General features: G+C 33.6%; 1 protein-coding gene across 1 annotated transcript in view; it reads right to left on the bottom strand.

The window, feature by feature from the left end:
• Positions 1-304: 304 nt before the first annotated feature.
• The window catches only part of LOC120629166 (voltage-dependent T-type calcium channel subunit alpha-1G-like), a 34,515-nt gene continuing 14,915 nt past the window's right edge, over positions 305-19,904 (bottom strand). Inside the window, exons 5-35 of the mRNA XM_039897990.1 lie at positions 18,564-18,840; positions 18,393-18,485; positions 17,463-17,695; positions 16,236-16,350; positions 15,815-15,910; positions 15,228-15,381; positions 14,969-15,007; positions 14,263-14,459; positions 13,991-14,174; positions 13,701-13,911; positions 13,255-13,464; positions 12,255-12,372; positions 10,734-10,859; positions 9,957-10,112; positions 9,678-9,812; positions 9,304-9,474; positions 8,864-9,061; positions 8,492-8,787; positions 8,219-8,379; positions 7,951-8,090; positions 7,769-7,877; positions 7,201-7,343; positions 6,592-6,740; positions 6,019-6,211; positions 5,703-5,852; positions 5,441-5,602; positions 5,074-5,292; positions 4,808-5,000; positions 4,133-4,702; positions 3,552-3,781; positions 305-3,299 (exon numbers count right to left, since the gene is read on the bottom strand). Coding sequence (XP_039753924.1) covers positions 2,538-3,299; positions 3,552-3,781; positions 4,133-4,702; positions 4,808-5,000; positions 5,074-5,292; positions 5,441-5,602; positions 5,703-5,852; positions 6,019-6,211; positions 6,592-6,740; positions 7,201-7,343; positions 7,769-7,877; positions 7,951-8,090; positions 8,219-8,379; positions 8,492-8,787; positions 8,864-9,061; positions 9,304-9,474; positions 9,678-9,812; positions 9,957-10,112; positions 10,734-10,859; positions 12,255-12,372; positions 13,255-13,464; positions 13,701-13,911; positions 13,991-14,174; positions 14,263-14,459; positions 14,969-15,007; positions 15,228-15,381; positions 15,815-15,910; positions 16,236-16,350; positions 17,463-17,695; positions 18,393-18,485; positions 18,564-18,840 — 6,190 coding nt within the window. The 3' untranslated portion in view covers positions 305-2,537. The remainder of the gene's footprint in view (positions 3,300-3,551; positions 3,782-4,132; positions 4,703-4,807; positions 5,001-5,073; positions 5,293-5,440; positions 5,603-5,702; positions 5,853-6,018; positions 6,212-6,591; positions 6,741-7,200; positions 7,344-7,768; positions 7,878-7,950; positions 8,091-8,218; positions 8,380-8,491; positions 8,788-8,863; positions 9,062-9,303; positions 9,475-9,677; positions 9,813-9,956; positions 10,113-10,733; positions 10,860-12,254; positions 12,373-13,254; positions 13,465-13,700; positions 13,912-13,990; positions 14,175-14,262; positions 14,460-14,968; positions 15,008-15,227; positions 15,382-15,814; positions 15,911-16,235; positions 16,351-17,462; positions 17,696-18,392; positions 18,486-18,563; positions 18,841-19,904) is intronic.

Raw genomic sequence — 19,904 nt, 5'->3', positions numbered from 1 at the left:
CCACTTCAGCTTTACAACTACTTTCTTACCCTACCCTATTTTAACCAAGGTATAAATAATTCGGTCATTAAACATTTATCCGACAATTCGGTCAGTATTTCCCCATTGCCAACTATTTAGTTTCGCAACTTTTTTAGTTCTTCTCCCTCCTTACGTACCCTTTACTCCTGTGTGTGATATCATCTGAGGCCTATATAGTTAGCGACCATGTTTGTACCTTTTGTAATTTTGGATAATTTATGGTAAGGTAATAGTAATAAAACAAAGATGCATTTTTATATTTATTTTCAACCTAACATTTCGTAATTCTCTTAACTTGACAGATCACCAGCTAAATTTTAACAGGTGTACTCAAATAATGAACATTGTTCATACCACTTAAAATTAACATATAGTCAGTTCCGAAAAACAATTAAACATTTTATCACGTGCTTTTATCACGAAAATACTATTCTTAGTTTTACTAAATTCCATTTAATCAATTCTTTTTGCTTGACAATGAATTTTACATATTCTGGTAATTTCGATTAAATCAAGAGCTATTTTCCACATAATGTGTCTATTAAATTTGTGATGAGATAGAAAAATTTAAAAACCAGGTGATGGTGGAAGACATTAGGTTTTAAGTGGAAAAAATTACCTAGTTATTTTTTGTACTAATTTTTAATGCCTCGTTGACACGATAAAAAGTACACTTAATGCTGTAAATTCTCTCAAAAACTACGTCACAGAAAAAACCCAAATACAACAACAAAAAGTTTTAAGAATTTTTTAATCATTAATCGATTTAGGGACATGAAATTTGCGATTTTTTTACAGTTTTTATTATTTATATCTAATTTTATATCAATTTTTAATATTCTTTGATCAAAAAAGGAAAAAAAATCTTACCGCTTACATTGTAAGACTGTTACTAAACGCAACAACTTATGAGTACATCTTATCGTGGCAACGACTAATATTTAGAATACTAGATATCTATTATTGTTGAAGATATCGAAGTGACGGTAAAATTCGGAATGCTAAAGTCGGATTTTTAGAAGTCATCTCTTTATAATTTCGTACAATTTTAAAAAATTAAGAAAGTTAACAGGTACGGTAACATCGAATAATCATCTATAATGTCACCTCTACAAAATACATCAAGTTTGGAGTCTATCTTCCATCGATTTCACAAGCTAATAATATTATATTAGAAATAGGAAAGGCACAGTTGAAGTATAAAATTTATTGCTGACTTCACTAACTAATTATTACGTTTTACTATAACAAGAACGACGATTTAAATAAAATATAAAAGAGACCAACACAGAAAGTGTCTTTCGAATAATTTGCTACATACGTTTAACTTTGGTAATGAGTTCGGAAATAAGAAATGTATTTACATCTAAATAATAGATTAAATAATTTCAATTTACAATGTAAATTTGGCACCGCTAGTAGTAAAAATTAGATATTACTATATAGCAACACTAATATTATTCGAATCTTAGGTTATTCAGATCACTATCGTTCACATTGTTTTTTATATCGGAGTAGTTTTTTTCCATTTTGTAATGTTCAGTCGAACATATTCTACTTTCTAATACATGTGCGTATTGCCAGTAAACGTCTAAATAAGTACATGATTTGGTATGAAAATAGGATTCATTTATATTCAGAAAATATTTTTCGTCTTAAAAGAGAGTAACACTCAATTCGCGAACTTTTGGTTCTGTTTTTAATACTAATAGATTGACATAGTTCTAACTAGAAACAGTTCACTACGAGTCTAAACAGTCATTTACTAGAAGTGGGTATGATAAAAACTAAACATTCATGCTAAAACAATTTCACAATAGAAAGGTAGGCTTTTAAAATCGTTGATTTATAAAACACTAATTTCAATGATTCGAAACCCCTCCTAAGAACATAAACTAAACTAAACCTAACAATAGAGTAAATACTTACATCAACAGAAATTACATTTATTATCACACACACAAATTGAATCTTCGTTGAGGTTCGCAAGTACACTTAACATAATTTTATAAATAACAGATCAAATATTAACAGCAAGCACCGAATAAATTACTTAAATAAGTCATGAAGTAAACTTTAGCACTCGTAGAAAACATCCCACCACCACAAATTGACTAGTTCTAACAACTACCTAACTAATTTAAAAAAAAAAAAAATCTTAAATTTATTGAAGTCTCTTTGTAAAGTTAGCTGAACCGGCCGCGAAGGGAAAATAAAGGGTTTTTACATGTGGCAAAAGGAATAATAATCTCAAACGTTACACCAAACACAGTCATTCAATCGGTTTGAAATGAGTAATTAAAGTTTAAACACTCCAAAGACACATATCACAAAAGTTAATTCAAAGTAAATGTTCACTGTGTCACTGTTTAAGAACCGAGTCCAATCTTTGAGCTTTCCCATAAACACACCTTGGAAGAGATAGGGAATTGCATGGAAAGGGGCACATCTACATTCCTTGTTTAGGAAATTTAGATGTAGACTTCATGGTGTTGCTGCGGCCGGCCCTGCCTGGACTAGGAGCCGCGCTCTGATAATTCCACGTCCTCGGACTCCGGCCTTGTCGTATCAATTTTTCGCCTTTCTGCGATTACTATTCTTATTTTTTCTTCTTCGGTTATTGGTTGATCACTTATTTCTGGTGTCAACTGGGACCGAAATGATGCGTCACTTGTTGCAGCTGACTCTGTTGATGATCTCCTTTTAGTTCCACTACGTCTAAAGCTCTGCCTATTTGAAGGAACTGTAAGTAAGACTGGTGCAGGTCGTAATAACCTGGCTTCCTCTCCGCGTAGAGAGTTTCTTTTATCCACCCGTTGTCTTCTATTTTGAGCGAAGGAGTCTCGCCGTGGAGGACTTCCGGGTTCTAATTCATCAACGTCATCTGCATCGATGAAGCGGGCATCCTCTTCGTACAAAGCTGCAGGAACTTCCGATGTTGATGAATCCTGTCGACGGCGTCCAAATGCATGAGGGGATAAGGAAGCTCTCCTTTGTGGTAAAGCAGCCGGTAACAAAGCGTGATGTGAGTGTAATGTGCGTCGTCTGCGTGCGGGTGAAAACTGCTGGTGCTTCGGCTCACTATAAGTGAAATTTGCTGGCAGCGACGGTACCTTGTTCAAAGAGCGTGGAGGGGAAACACATTCCTCTAACGCCCGACAGAGAGCTCGGTCTTCTTCGTCGTCTGCTTCTCGTTCTAACTCACGTTCTAATTCAACGTCCATGTCCATTTCATCTTCCATTTGTTTATGTGATTCCTCTAGATGTTTCATCAAGACCTATGCACCAAATTAAATTTATATGATTAAAGTCATCAAATTTAACTCATGCAAGTATAATAACAAACTATCGTTTATCAAATTATCTACCTCTGAACTAAAGTTCATTATGACATGTGCGTCTAATGTCTTTTCTGTTCTATTTTTTTTTTGCTGATTTATATTGGTATACAGACGATTGTATCACATAGCAATAAATCATCATTAACTTTTATACAACAATTATAACTTATTTTAAGTAAAGATACTTACTGCAACTACAACGTTGACTAGTACAAATTGCGCCATAAGTACGAATACAACAAAAAATATTGGTGCAATGATTGTGGACACGCAACAGTTTCTCACGCAATCTACAGAGCTATCACAGTCTTCCCTCAATGTGTCTTTCATTATGCCATTCCAATTATCGCCAGTTGCAACTCGGAATAATGTCAGGAATGCCATTCCAAAGTTAGCAAAATGAGCGTGCTCACCAAGACCTATGGGTAAAAGGCATTATTAGCTAGTGAGATCATAGTATTATGAAACATGAAGTTCTATACTTGAGTTTTATAACACTAACGGTTATAGCATTTGTAATGCCTATTTTCTACGTCAAGTTCGTACTAATCTCAAAAGTTGAGATAGGATTTAAACTTCACTAACAGGTTAATCAGGAATTTTCTTAAATATTTAATAACCAATATAACTCAACCTTTATCACTTAAAAAATGGTAACTAATGAAAATCCCTGCAGTCGTTTTAAGATGAGATAAACACTGCGGAGAAAAGTTATTTAAAAATAGTAAGTTATTTATACGAATTGAGATAAGAAGTAACATAGTACTAACCTTGACATGGAATTTCATCAGAGCATTCTAGTCGTCCAAACAATTCGACACCTAGAGCAGCAAAAATAAAGAACAATAGAAAAAACAGCAGACCCAAGTTTCCCACTTGCGGTAGAGCTTGCATTACAGTATCCAACAATGCTCTTATGCCTTTCGCCATCTTCAACAACTTCAGTACTCTTGCAATTCTTAGAACTCTCATCACCCGCATTATAGTAGGATTTATTGGGATTATATTAGTCTCCAGTTCTTCTAGTACTATTCCTACTATTGATAGTATAACAATTATTACATCAAGTTGATTCCATTTGTCTTTTAGGTAGATTTTAAATCCTAGCGCTACAAGTTTCATAACTGCTTCAAGTATAAAGACGGCGGTGAAAAAATAATTGAAAATTTTCAAGGCGTACTGCAATGCTGGAGGCATTCTGTAATACTCAATTGCCATAGTTACAACATTTAGTCCAATTACCCCTGCTATAGCTAAATCAAAGTATTTAGACGTTACCACGTTATGTACAAAAAGACGCGTTTGAGAATAATCGGCGTAGTAAGGTCTTTGATGCATTTCTGAAAAAAGAAAATCATTATTCAGAGCAAAATAAACAGCAACGTCAGCTAAAACGAAACTTTTGTTATCCGTATTAATTTCTTGTTTGCTAGTTTTTAACTTACTTCGTCTTTTCTTTTCCATCTGAAGTGCTCTTTTAGCAGCTCGTCGAACTCTTTCTTCTTTCTCTTGTTCTTCTCGACAACGATGGAAGTTTTCTACCACCACACCGACAAACATGTTCAGCACGAAGAATCCCACCAAAAGGATGAATGCAATAAAATAAAGTAGACGCCATTCTGAATAGTTGATGATTGGCTAGAAGAGAAAAGAAGTTTGGATAAAAAACTAGAATCTAAGATTTTTAATTTTTATTTCAACACAAGCGTACCTGTTGATCAACTCCAACCGCATCCAGTCCCGTATACATAATATTTACCCAGCCGTCTCTAGAGCTTAATACAAACAGTGACATCAGGGCTTTGCCCAAGTCATCAAAATTGTACTTTCTATTAACCCAAACATTACCATCTATGGCTAGGCAATCAGATTTGTTTTTGACACTCTTAATATTTGCACCTTCACAGTAGAAGAATGCCCCCTTGAATAACTAGAAAAGTATAAATAACTTTCAATGCCATATTAACACACCAATTATATTAATGAAATTTTACAAAAAACACAAAGTCAATGAAAATGTAAGGAACTTTATTCTGTTGCTAAAATACTTAAAACGAATTAAACAAAAGTTAACAAACCTGCACTCCCAAAATACCAAAAATTATAAAAAATGTACAACATATTAGGACAATATTTCCAATAGGTCTCAATGATGATAACAACGTTTGTACTACTAACTTTAACCCTGGAGCTCGATTTATTACTCTCAGAGGTCTCAGAGATCGTAGCAATCTAAATACCTGAAAGATATTCATATTAGTAAAAATAACAATATTAAAATCTAATCAAGCCACGAAATAGCAAGTAACTAATTCAAAATATTTATTAAATAATTATTACCCTTAAAATACCAAATATCCGAGGGCTAGACTCAGAAACTAATGACATAAGTAGATCAATAATTGATATAATGACGAGTGATCCATCCATTATGTTCCATCCTGAAGTAAAGTAGGCATCAGCACCGTAAAACATTCCAGATGCTACAACCTATAAAATTAAATCAAAAAGTAATATACCACATTAAAAATATGCATTCCAAATGTAAGTAATTAAAATACTACATAACATTCATTCGTACAGTTCGTTAACGAATTTTCTCATTTAAATTTGATATATAGCCGTTTTAAACCGTTATGAAATTGTAGTTCTTTACCTTTATAAACATTTCCACAGCAAATACCACAGTGAAAACGTAATTTGCGCTAGACAAAAAAGATCTTTCTTTTGAGTCAGGCGGAATGTTTGGCCGCTCCATGGCCAAAGTTATACAATTTAAAGCTATGAACAATAAAACTATGTTGTCAAACCAGCTCCTGGTTACCATCCATGTGCATAATCTTCTTATCCTGTTAAAAAAATTAAGTTTTTTAATTTATACAATTTTAGCAAAACGTATGTAAAAATAGCTCTACTAGTAGATAAAAAAATAACTATTTATATCGACTGTACTTTAATAAAAGACCATGGGTATGCACTAAAGCCAATAAATTTATAATCGTGGTGCATTTTGCAAGGACGATAACGATATAGGTATCTCTCGAGAATTCGCCTATAAGTTAATTGAAATACCTATTAGAACCCTCTGAGAAATTAATTCCCACGAAAGCTATACACATTCAATATATCCCGCCCTATATTTATTTTACTTCTTAGTATCTTGCCGTGTGAACATTGAGAGCAAATAAATAAAGTTCGCGAACAAACATTTTGGTGTTTTATCCCTTACTTGTTATCTGGTGCAAATATGTAAAGAGAATAATCTTCTTTTTCCTTAAGGCACCCCGTCGGCTCCATAAATCGAAAAAGGTCTTTAAACCTAAACCGCCTCCTATCGAATCTCGATGAGAATATACAGACATTGTTGTTTATTGCCACCTAAAAAAAAGCTTGTATTAAATTAAGTAAAATATGTTTATCTTCGAAAATTTATAAAGTAGAGGGCGATGTAGCTCGGTTGCTCCCGCTTATTTAATCGTAAAACGCAACGTTAGTAAAACAACAAGTAGATAGGTTGGTTCACGTCCGAGTGATTACCCCTTTATGCGAAACTGTGGTGCAATCTAGGTTATTATCTCTAATTATAATTGTTATACGTAAGAGATATAAATATAAGTACTAATCTCATAAGTTTATCCTTGTTACAATGTACGTAAAGTACGGACTATTTGTCAACTTAATCTATTTAGAAAAGTTGCATAGTAAATGTAATGGAGACAAAATATTATTTTAGAGTTTGCTCGTTGAATATAGATAATCCATTTTTTTAAGAAATATGAATCAATTGTTAGATGCTTACCTAATTATTTAAAACTAATAGAGAAAGTTTTATTTTTACCTCCTCATTGATTTGTTTCATCAACGGCAAGCCTTGGTTGTTAGGCTTCAAGGATTCCTGTCTGGATAATCGTGGTGGTACCTGTGCAACTTGTGGAGTTACAGGAGTCAAATTACTAGTTTTAACTTCTGATATTGATGTCACTGAAACAAAGCACCATGGCGTTTTTATCAACCCCTTTAGCTTAGTCATGTCCTTGTGCTGGGCAGAGGCTTCTTATCTAATAGTAAAGGGAGATTAAAGGCTAAGTTTCTTCAAGCGGGCTATAACTATTATTATCACATACGATTACTTGAAAAGATAACATTTTAACGTTTTCTTCGAGACATGCGGGTGGACAGCGATACTTTCCTAACTCCAGGTAGGTACTGTAAGTCCTTTTACTTTCACGATTCTCGGTCCAACTCAGTGAATGTTTATTATATACCTTGTGATGTGTGGTCGAACTTGCTAACCACTCGATCAACACTAAGAAGGTTAGGGAAATCTCTATTTTGAAATGATGGAAATGATTACAAGAAATGGCTTGAAAGTCGCTCATTATTCAGTAATAATAAAATTTATTCACCTGTTATGTACTCGTTAGTGAGGGAAAGTCTGTGAGAAGGAGCTTTAACCGTATCTAGCCTGACTGTGGAGTCCGAAGAAAATCCAGCTTCTGGAGCTTTCCATGACACCTTAAAAATCACAGTATCATAAATAAAATGTGCTAGAAAGAAATGATCAAAAATATATGTTTGGCATTCTTACGTCTGGCAGTACAGGAGCAGTGTGAGCAGAAACTCTTCGTTTCTCTACTTTTGATCTATTATTTGGTAATTCGGATTGTGTATCGTTTTTTATCACCATCGATGATGACAGAAGTAATTCATTTTTTCTGAAGCTAGAACCTAAACACAGTTAAGTTACATTATGCATTATTGACGAACTTTTAATGATTATTAATAATCCCGTGCCGTAATTCAACTTATTTCCTTATTACTTTATTGATAGAATGTTCTATATTTGATTAACTTACCATTGCACGCAATGTGATCCCGTCCATTGTTCAGCACTACCGCATCAGAGTCGGAGCCGGTTCGTTGCTTTTTACGTACTAAGCTGGGTTTCCAACTATAACCACGTTGAACTTTGCATTTATCTTCTCCACTTATAATCGGTGTAGTAATTGTTATACTTCTAAAAATAATTTATTTATGATAATTTAATATGATGTATAAAAGCTGTGTTATAAATTCATTTTATGAATAACTTACACGAATTATGCATTTTAACAAAATTATTAACTTACTTTAGCGAACTGAGCAAACTAGACTTGTCGCTGACATTAAGACAGTTCTCATCTTTAGCAATCGTCACCTGAAGATTTTTTTCTGGAAACATTGGTGACGGTAGTGACCTAGGAGTTGTTGGTGTAGTAGACCCAGGGGTTGTAGACCTAGATGGAGGTGGAGCCAAGGTCAGGGGTGGGGGAGCGAGGGTCAATGGAGGAAGTCGTGCTTTTTCAGCACCTAATTGAGCAGCTGCAGAATGAAGTGTTAGTGTGTAGCTGTTTGGCGGTTTAAGTAACCCTGGTATATTGGGACACTGAAAATAGTCAGGAAAATTTTAGTCAATTCAGACAAGTTTCAAATAATAAAAATAATTAACTTTTTATACATACAGATGTTCGGTCGATAGAATCTAAGCTTGAAAGCATTGTAGCTCTTTCTAAAGTTAATGCTACATTAAAGTCCCTGAATGTTGCACCAGGTTCTAAAGTTGTCGATGGTGAGTCTTGCGGTGTAGCTGCTGTGTGTGTTATCATCGGTACAATGGTACTATTATTATCCGATGTTCCCGCAGCAAGCATTTTTGATTCCTACAATAATATAAATAATAAAATTTAATGGTCATTTTTATTCCACCTAATATTTTTTATGAAACATGGGTATATTTCAGTTTCATAGTCCAAATAGTTCTTTCGTTTGTACGTAGAAGACTTATGTAGAAAGTGTCGTTACACAATTCTGAAAATAGAAGTGGCTGGATCTTGAAACAAATCAAAACCAAAACTACAATATAGTTAATAATGTTTAGCATTTAATTGGAACTGTTCCTTACTTTCTGTATATTGCACTTATTTGATTGTGCACAGTCTTTGCAGAGTGAAGGATGGTGAGAAGAGTTCTTTGTCTTACGACGTGACCGTGAAACTTTATCTTTTTGACCGTTGACATCATCTTTAGCTTTTCTAACATCATCCGCTGATTTCCAGAAGTTTTTGATTTCGTTCTAGAAAAAAAGTTGATTTTTGCTATAAACCACAGGAGTAATTATGTGATAGTAAGATATGTCTTGGTTATGAAACTATGCCTGTCTGTCTGTGTAATTAAAAAATACAACAGGAAACAGTATTAAGATTTAAATGCCGCAACAATAAAATTGCCTGTATGGTTAAACTGTTGTATTGGTTTAATATATTTAAGAAAAATCACCTGTGAAATACTGTCGCTGGAGTGTGATCCCGAATTAGAATCATCGTATTGCATTTCGTTATTGTCAGAAAAACATTCACTCGACAGTTTTGATTTGGCTAATTCGCGTTGCTCTCGCTCCCTTCTTTCATTTCTCTATAGCATACAAAATAGGTTAGATCTATATCTTCTTAACATAGAAGAAGCACAGGTTAATTCTATTGCAGTAAGAGTCTGCAGTGTTTGAATATTGACTTTTCATAATATAATGTTTTAGTAATTTTGTTGCAAAATACAAACCTCTGAACTGAATCCTTCAACTAAAATAGCCACAAGTAAGTTGAATAATACATAGTTGCCGAAAGTCATCAATGCGACAAAATATAAGGCAGCCCAATGGCTAGTTTTCTCCATACCATTAAAAAGTACAACATTCCAGTCTTCCTGAGTTAAAACCTAAAAATTTCAAATCAGTTTTATGAAATGATCGCATTGAACACACCGGATAATTGCTACCACAACATGTATTTTGAAGTATCATTAATTTCCGTAATAAATCATAATAAGCAAGGTGTGCTGTCGTTTTGTGTAGAAGTCGTGCCTCAACGTTGTGAAAAGTTGTAAGTTAAATGTTAAGAAACAAAACCAAACCAAAACATTTTTAGTTAATTAAGTGTTAGTGTTAAGAAGTTTTATGCTTTTGTGTTAGTGTACACAACAATTATTAACATCGTAATACAAAGTAACACAGACGGCGGTTGGAGTACACAAGCAAAAGGGTCCAGCATTATCTACCACTAAACTATAAGCAAGATGCACTAGCTACTGATCGCTCGTTATAAGTGCATAACGTATAACTAACACTCGATAAATAAAATCTACCTTAGTGAGTTTCTCGCTTGCAGGCTTAACGATCCAATTATAGATTTCAATATGGCTTACAACTCCAGAAGGAAATATTCAGTTTTGAATTAAGTTGCTTATTACGAGAAACGCACCTACGATCTTCTAAAAGCAAATTCGAACGGGATCGCAAATAAATCGACAATGAAATACTTTATTAGTCTGAAGACTTACCTGAAAGACAGTAACCGTGGCCCAGAGAATATTATTAAAATGTTTCCTGTCACATTCACACTTGGGATGGTGAGAAACGATTTCCGGGCAGGTGCAGTCCCGCTCAGTTCCGTTATCTTCGACGAACTTGCAAAACTTACCACCGAATAGATACATGCCCAGAATACTGCACGTTGTGGGCCCGATGAGAAAATGAAAGAAAAACAAAATGCTATGCGCAAACGCTGCGACCGAGTTGTTATGATGAAATAACGTTGCGTATGCGACGTTAACACTGCATCCAGCCGGACTCCTCGAACAGAAGTTTAATTTACGTTTGTTGCTCTTTTTAATATAAATATAAGAAATATCTACGTAAATTGAACTTCCTACTATACATTATTATACGATTAAACAAATCGTAAAGTAGTAAATTAGTTAAGCAGTGTTATCGCCATTGGTACGCCATTACCAACGGATTATGATTATGAAATTAAATATTGTATTTAAATTGTTATTTAGTGCAAGTTCCCCAAAAAATATTATCTTAGTTAGCATTCATCTTTATATACTGCCTCATTATTTTTGAATATTAAAATGCAATTAAACATAAAATAAAAGAGAAAAATAGGCGAACGAAAGTGCATTAAAATATAATGAAAATTTCATTCAAATATTTTAGGATTTTATTGAATATATAAAAAAATATTTTAACTCATTCATTTAGATGCATAAAATGCTTTGATGCAGAAAATATAAGAATAAAGTTATTATGTCTTTAAGAATTTCATATTTTATAAATTAAATTAAAGGAAGAATTGGAAACAAGGTTATTATTGAAATTAGGAAAAGTGCAGGATTACCTGACGAAACAAGTAAAATTTCTGAAAAAGTTTTAGCGAAGAAAACCTAAATTAGTACAACTAAAAATTCATTAAAATGACTTGTTTCATACAGACCTAAATAATAGAAGCAGCATGCAAAGTGATAGAGAATTGTTTTACTGAGTAGATATAGCTGTAACAGTGAACTTAGAGGAACTAACAAAGGGTAATCCGCGACTCTGCTCGATCAACCTCAATCTACCCTAAAGTTTATCCAAGCTCTCAGACTAAAGTGCTTTCGATAATTTTTAATGAAATACTGTACGACACAACAAAGGTGAATCGTGAATCTAGATGACACTGGAGCAATCTGTTACGAATGGTACTATTCTTTTCTACGCGGGTTCTAGGGTAGCGGTTACGCGTCTGAACGCCTATTGACAACGCACTAAACTGCAAGTGTGTCCAAATAATTGCTGAACAATACATAAGTAATGTCAAATCGAAATATAAATATCTTGCAGCAGAGTGAAAAGTCAGTTGTGTACTCGCGTGGTTAGTCGTAAAGCCGTCATAAGGACAATCTTTTGTTAAACGAATTGTCATTCTGTCATGAGTGTTTACTGCGAACGGACCCGTAGGTAAGCGTTTAGTAATGTTGCAAGTTTTGTCTGTTTTGGATTTTTTGTTAGGAACTTTAATTTAAAATGTTCAATACCTGAAACACCGTGACAAAGGCCCACAAGAGCGTATCAAAGTTTTTTCTGTCGCACTCTAGATCGCCCTCTTCATCGTTCTTGCAGAATTTGCACCCGAAGATGTTCATACCGAGGATGCTGAACGTTACCACGCAATATACGATTAGATTAAAGTGCGGTTACTACAGTCCTTTCGATATATCAGGAGGATAGATTAATATACTGTATAAAATACATAGGTGTAAATTAAATCTAAAATGAAACGTGATAAAGTGCATGTGTCAATTAACTTAGTGAACAAAAAGCAGGAAGCGTGAAAATCTATAAACAAGATCAAGTAGAAGAGAAAAGTTGTAGATAGTGTGGACAGTGGTAGTGTGTGTAGGTATAATGTTACAGGTAGAAGTGATTAAACAGATAAGAAGGGTTAGACTAAAATGAAAATAGGATAAATCACTCACAGTTAGATAGTGCTTGGGTTTAAGGAATGCGGGTGTGAAAATAGATTATATTTCATTTAGTATGAGGTGTTAAATATAAACTTTTACTGTTTACGAAAATAGCTTGCATAGATTGTAGACAAAGTTTGATCGTATTATATCCATAAATTAAATTAAAATTTAAGGTCCAGTAAGAGAAGTAGTCAAGAAATAGTTTTTTAGCGGAAATATTGTAAGAATCGCATATAATGATCTGATAGAAACCTATTCAAGTGGGTTAAGATATTAATTAATACATAAAAGAAACCCGTAAAAAAACTATATGCAGTTTATAAGTAGTATAACGTCTCAAATAAAAAGAAAACAAAAAATTAAATAAAAACAGTTAAACAAGGTCATACTTTATTCGCATAAAATATTTAGCAATTTAATTAAATCCCATTTTTTATAACATGCATTTTATTTTATGACATTAATATATAGTTTTATACCTATTTTTACTCTATCGTAACACCCTTTTAATGATTGATCCTGATATGTATCAGTGCTTGTATAAAATTTCAAATAAATGAATATTTACCTGAATATGAAAATGAAAAGTACAAGAAGAGAAAAAAATACTGCAACGTTGTCCATAGTTCTCAACATAACAAAGAGTTGTCGTCTCAAATTAGGCATGAAGCGCACAAGTTTCAAAATGCGCAGGAGTCGAAACGTCCGCAGAACCGATAAACCTGAACTTCCAGCTAGATCGTGTTCATTACCCATACTTTGTGTTAATTCAAATGCACTGTAATAATAAATTTTAAATTAGAATTGCAATCTATTGTTCACGGTTTTTTAAACGATGCTCATCATACATAACATGATGATGAGTAAGATTATTATTAATTCAAGCATCCAATTCAGGCTCTAACAGACTGAAATATAATAATATTAAATAAAAAATTACCTATTTCCTATATAATAATAAGCTGCCTGCATCAAAATTGATTGATTGAAGAAACAATATTTGAACATAAATACCTTAAAATCACTATCACGCCGTCAAACACGTTGAATCCATTGGAAATATATTTAAAAGGTCCTTCAGAAATTATTTTAAGAATCATTTCCACAGCAAATATAGCAGAAAACACAACATTGCTTATCTCAACAATCACTGTTAATTCTTCAGGTTGATTATGATATTCAATGCCCATTGATAAAGTGTTTATCAATATTGCGAGTAAAATACCTAAAAAAAAAAATTAAAAAAGTTAAACTTATAAGAAACGTTAGTAACATATAATGATGAAACCATTTACCAACTGTACCTTGTTGAAAGTACTTATGATTAACAATGATTTTTATGTGCTTCCGCATTAGTGAAAATAGTTTGGATGTCTCCCTCCAAAAGAATATGCAAGCACTTGAAAATCGACTTTTTTTCTTTTCAGCCGCCGCTGCTTCTGCTGCTATTAACTCAGCACAACAGGAAAAGTCATCTATTTCAATAATCTGTAATTAAACAGATATCTTAAAAGCTGTCGTTAAAATTTGTATACTTCCTAATTGAATTTTCCAATATTAATTTTCTATTAAGTACCTTGGTATCCATTTTTTCATCGCCCGCTCTTTTACTTATTCCCTTAGTTAGTTCCTCGAAAAAAGAGTCCAAAGCAACTTGGCCAGTTGGTAAAGCGGCTGACAAGGCTCCAGATAAAGCCAGGAGTTCTTGACATGACATGGTTCCACCGGCTGCCGCTCTTTCCTCGGCGGTCTCCCCTGTAGGCAGGTCGAACTCTATGCGACCAAATAAGTGTCAGTAATTTGCAATTTGAAAAAGTTTATCTTTATTCTAAGATTATCAAAATGTATCATTAGATTTAAATCATGTACAAAACATTAAGTGTTAATAGATTATTCTAATGATACATTTAATGAAGCTACTTTTGCTGTAAATTAAAGAAAACACGCCAAATCATAAACATGTATTTAAGAGTTAAGAAAAGCGTGAAATATTATATACAGATGAAAGGAGAAGCAACAACAATATTTAGGATTATGCTCATTGTCTGTTAGCTAAGAGTATCTATAGTGTTTTTGTCAATAGTATCCGAATATCTCAGGAACACTTGCAGGTTGTTTGCAGATTTATACAGATTCATTTTGAATCAGTTATAATATTATTTTCTAAGTCTAATTCAGCTAAGTATCACTTTCCTAACAATGCTAAAAATAGAAGGGGAAGTGTAGTTTAGGTATCACATGCCTGTCTAACAGCGTGTCTAGACCTACGTCTTTAGACTCACCACTTTGGCACTTAAGCCAGTCACGTTGACACAATGAATCTATAAATATTGTTTAGTTATTATAAAGTTTGAATGTGTTATAAAACAATTAATCTTTAAGAAGTAGAGTGATAGAGTATTTGAAGAATTCCTCGTAATAGTTAACACAAGGGTTGATTGCAAAGCGTGAAATACTTTTGCGTAAATAATGAAAATTTCATGATGACTAGTAAATATATTTAATGATCGAATTAAATAATTAATTTAAATTTAAACATACCGGTTTGTGTCATCTTCTCAGAAGAGCACACGTTGTGAGGATGTGCTAAGTGCTGTGCATTCGGTACATGTAGAAGAACAGTATCGCTGAACATGACTGAAGATCGTCTCCGGGTGAGAGATGGCGGTGATAAGAGCGACAGGTTTGATGCGTTCTGGGAAATATGGAGCTTGTTACCATATAGTATAAAGTAATAAACAAGAAACCAACAAAATTTAATTGTGATAAGCTATGCTATGTTTTTAATTTAAGCAATTAAAATAACGCTGATGGTGAAGGAAAACATCGTGAGGAAACCTGCATGCCTGAGAGTTCTCCATAACATTGGAAAGCGTGTTGGAGAACGGCAGTAAACCACTCATTCTGAGGGGAGAGAAGAGGTTAAAGGGTTTATAATAATGATTTTTAAACACTAAGTACTCGTAGCTGTTGCTACTTACCGTTGCACAAGATTAGTTGTAAGTTACAATACAATGTTCGTTAGATATATCCAAAAGTAGAGTACCTATTATGGGACTTTAAAATTATTTTAATACTGTATAGGTGCTTCTACATGATCTTATTTGAGGTTTCTTATAAATAGTTACCTCGAGATCAGCAGCCGAAAGCGATGGCACGCGCATTAGGCTCGGCCTAGTGAGGGGTTCGTCCCCCACTTCCTCTGTCAAACTTTTTCCGTTGCCCTGTTTAAATTAAATTTAAAACGTCAGTATTTTGTATTCTGTATTTCTGATCATTATTGAACTATTAAATCCAATGTATGCATGGAAAGCCATCTAATAACTGTTTTTATTTTTTATGTAAGGCAGGCTGCCTTACATAAATTTTCCAGGCTTAACTATTCGTGACGACGCAGTATACTGCATCGTCACGAATTGATGGCAAAGCGTTTTTTTGTCGAAAAATGAAAAGGTTTATATAATATTGTAAAAAAGCGATTTCACTCAGTCTACTAGGTTGCAAATGATTTGATACACGTAAAATGTTTAATGAAATAAATATGGTTACCTGCGGATGAACTCGGGGACAACAAGGGTGATGCTGTTTTGGGCGATTTGCGGGTAGTTGAAGAGTTTCTCTGCTAGTCCGCCATTGTAGTTCCGCCCGTTGATATTTGTAAACTCTATCATAAATATATGATAAAAAAAGATTTCTCTTTGTAAAACAAAATCTTTTTTATTAATGAATTATAAAAAAGATTTTGTTTTACAGTTTCATATGTATTGTCATAAAGTTGTAAGTAAATAAGTAGCAGTGGCTTATAAAACAAAATTTTACAAAAATAGTTGCACGGACGTTAACTAGATTAAGGTAATTAATTCTTAGTCACTTTAATGCCATTATTTTCCTGCCACTGACCTTTATTATTAGTTATGAAGGTCAGTGCCTCGGTTAGACAGTTTTGTATGGCAAGATGACACTCCAATGAGCACTGATGCCCGTTTTCACTAACGACGGACAAGGCAATGTCTAAGTAAGTAAACCTAATCAAAGCAGATTCCGAGGTATTTACCTTTCACTGATTGGTGAAAGGTAAATGTATCTAGGAATTTTCAATAGACAACGTGGCTGGTAATGGGTTGATGATGATGATAAACTCATATAACCTAACTTGTCTATGGTTCTTGCCACAAGGTGTGGTATTTTGTGTTTGTATTATCATATATTTCATTGTTCTTCTAATTACTTTAGGCATCATCTAAAGTTAAGATCCGCAGAATGGGTGTCGTAACTTTACAAGATGCCTAGCATTAGTCATCACATAAGAGTTTGTAAAAATTTTTTTTCCGATTCACCAAAATCACTAGGCATCCGATTAAGGCTATTCCTAGGTTTAGTGAAAGTGGGCATTAGTTTGACTTGTTCATATCGTAACTTATTTAGACTGTTGACTAAGGTCAATTGGAAATATATATTTTTTGCAAGTTGGTTTCACGCATGTGATGTTTTTATCTAGGCATCGGATATTTATTGTAAGCATATTGATTTCATAATTGTACACTGTGATATTTTAAAAAAATAAAAAAAAAATCCAAAGGCAATGGTTTTAGTAATCTTTATTAACACAGGATAAAAGTAAAAATAAATTTTATACCCCACTTCTTATACTCACATATTTATTCCTAAAATAGCTTACCAACTAAATCGAACTATTTTAAATAAAGTGTGCACATGTAATTAATAGAAGTAAAAGCAAACACTTATTATTAAAAATAAAAATAAAAAACAAATTACCTGATTTTCTTAGCCATACGTCTTTTAAATCTTCTCCATAAATGTGCGACATACTTGACAATTTCAGCGTAACAGGTAGCTGGTTCGCTATTGTTTGTAGACGAGGCGAGTGTCGAAGTCGACGTAAATCTAGCCCTTTCAACCCGCATTCTTTCCATTTCGCGTTTCTTTGTTTCGCTGAATTGAGTCGCTATGACGACTAGGCAAAGGTTGATCATAAAGAACGATCCAATCTATAGACAAACGGACACTTATAGGAACTTTTATGAATGGTAAAAGGAAGACTATAAGTAAATTATTTCTAGTTAACATAAATAATAATATCCTCTGCAGGGCTAGCACGGGCAAGAGACAAAATCCCCAGATTATATCACCTGACAGGGGATACAATTAACGTGTCCACCTGCTAAAGCAAGCGTATATGGAGTAGGAGAAGTTTATTATTGCACATATATTATTTGGTTATTTTTTGAACTTGTGCGCCATTGCTCTGAGTGTCGATAAAGCTATGGGAGAAGATAAATTTATATTCTTTCCCTGGGGATATAATTGTCTGCTGCCCATGCTAGCTGTGCTGAGGAGAAAACACTTAATATGGCGAAGATTTGATTTGTATACAAAGCAGCGCTCTAAACTTACTCGAATTTTGCTATTAAATGTTGGTCTAAAAGTGGTTGTGTACTTTGACGTATGAATAGCTAGCTAATTAACTTCGTATTAGTATAGTGTGTAGAAGTAGCAAAAACTTACTATAATAAATTTATTTCGCTGAAAATATTTTTTTTTATTCCACTACAAGTTAGACCTTCACTGCAATCTCACCTTGTGGTAAGTTGATGCAGTATAAGATAATCTTAATAGTTTTCGTTATCTTACATAGCGCAAAGTTGAGAGCGTATGAATTTAATCGGATAAATTAAAAATAGTTACCACAATGAGAAGAACAAAGTAGACCCAGTCCCAAAAACTGTGCGCATCTTGTACATAATACATTATGTCTGTCCAACCTTCCAAAGATATTACCTGGAAAAAAATACAGCTTCAGAAATGCTCGGCAATACTTTCCGATTTTAACGGTTATTGTTTTAATATGAAACTTACCAAGAATATTGCAACCCATGCAAGACCGATGTTATCGAAAGATATCGTCCCTTGGAATGGATTGGAACCCCGTTGCGTGCAATTCGTGTAATACTGATTCCAGTTGACGCATGAACTGTTAGTTGGATGGTTGTATGAAAATGGCTTGGCGGTCTCATTGCACACCAGAGGTCCGTAGCGATATGGTGGGAAGTTTCCACACAAGTGCATTCCACTGTCTTCAGGCGTCGTGCAAATGTAGTCCAGCTCTTTCGAAAACTCGTAGTGAAACGAGATGCTGTATGCAATGAAAAAATACTAAAATGTTTGTTGCAGTTCTAATCGCTAAAATGTTTGCAGTATTTGATGGAGTCGGCTATAAATAATCGCAACCGTTAAATTATTGAAAAGTGTAATAACTGTTGCATAAAGTTTCATGTATAATAAAACTTATTCGCGGTGATTCCGCTAATGATGCAAAACATTATTTGAGCTCTGTAATTTAATATGGTTAGTAAATTATACTTAGTGGTTGATCTAATTAAAATATCGGAAAATAGAAAAACATATTTATATTCTGTGTTAATAAATGTCATTACATGGAGCTAAACCGTATTTTTTTTATAAATGAGTTCTACGTAAAGCTCTACTCAAGACAGTTAATGATGCTGGGTCATTATTATAATTCATGCGATTATACTAAACATTTAATGGCACATTTAAGATCGCATGCAGACAATGAAAGCGAAGGGGTTAAGGTGGTGAAAATAATTAGCTATAGCGTTGGAATAAGAGCCTATAAAGGGATACTGAGAGAGTCAGGTGAACATTAGTGGATCGAGAAGATTAATGCCAATAGCCTTTTGGCCATTATCCGTTAACGGCATGAGCGGTACAACGGTTTCGGGAACCCGAACCATTTAGGTTACGATACTTGTCCCCTTGATGACAGTCATAAGGTCTGTTATTGTGGTTTTAGCTTTTGTGCGAAATTCCATTGAATATCTGTATTTAAACGCTACTGAAGTATAATATTATTACAACTGTAAAGTGTTACGGATACCGAGTTATTGCAATATAGGTAATAATTGTATCAATAAAAAATCATATGAAAACGTAGATAGTAGATAGGTATAACAAATGTCAAAAATATATAAAAATGTGTGGGTAAATAGGTGGTGAAATTATTTTATATAATACATGTAGTGTTATATACAGTGCACTTTAAATGTAAGAAAGAAATAAACAAAAAAAAAACAGGAAAACAATATAGACCTAAAATATAGCGTAAAAAAATTGAGAGAAAACCTATAGATCTATTCACATATGTAGTCGCTCGAACAAACTGGCAGTTCTGTATGT

Source organism: Pararge aegeria, chromosome 14, assembly GCF_905163445.1.
Source record: "Pararge aegeria chromosome 14, ilParAegt1.1, whole genome shotgun sequence".
NCBI lineage: Eukaryota > Metazoa > Arthropoda > Insecta > Lepidoptera > Nymphalidae > Pararge > Pararge aegeria.
This window is presented reverse-complemented; position numbering and strand designations above follow the sequence as displayed.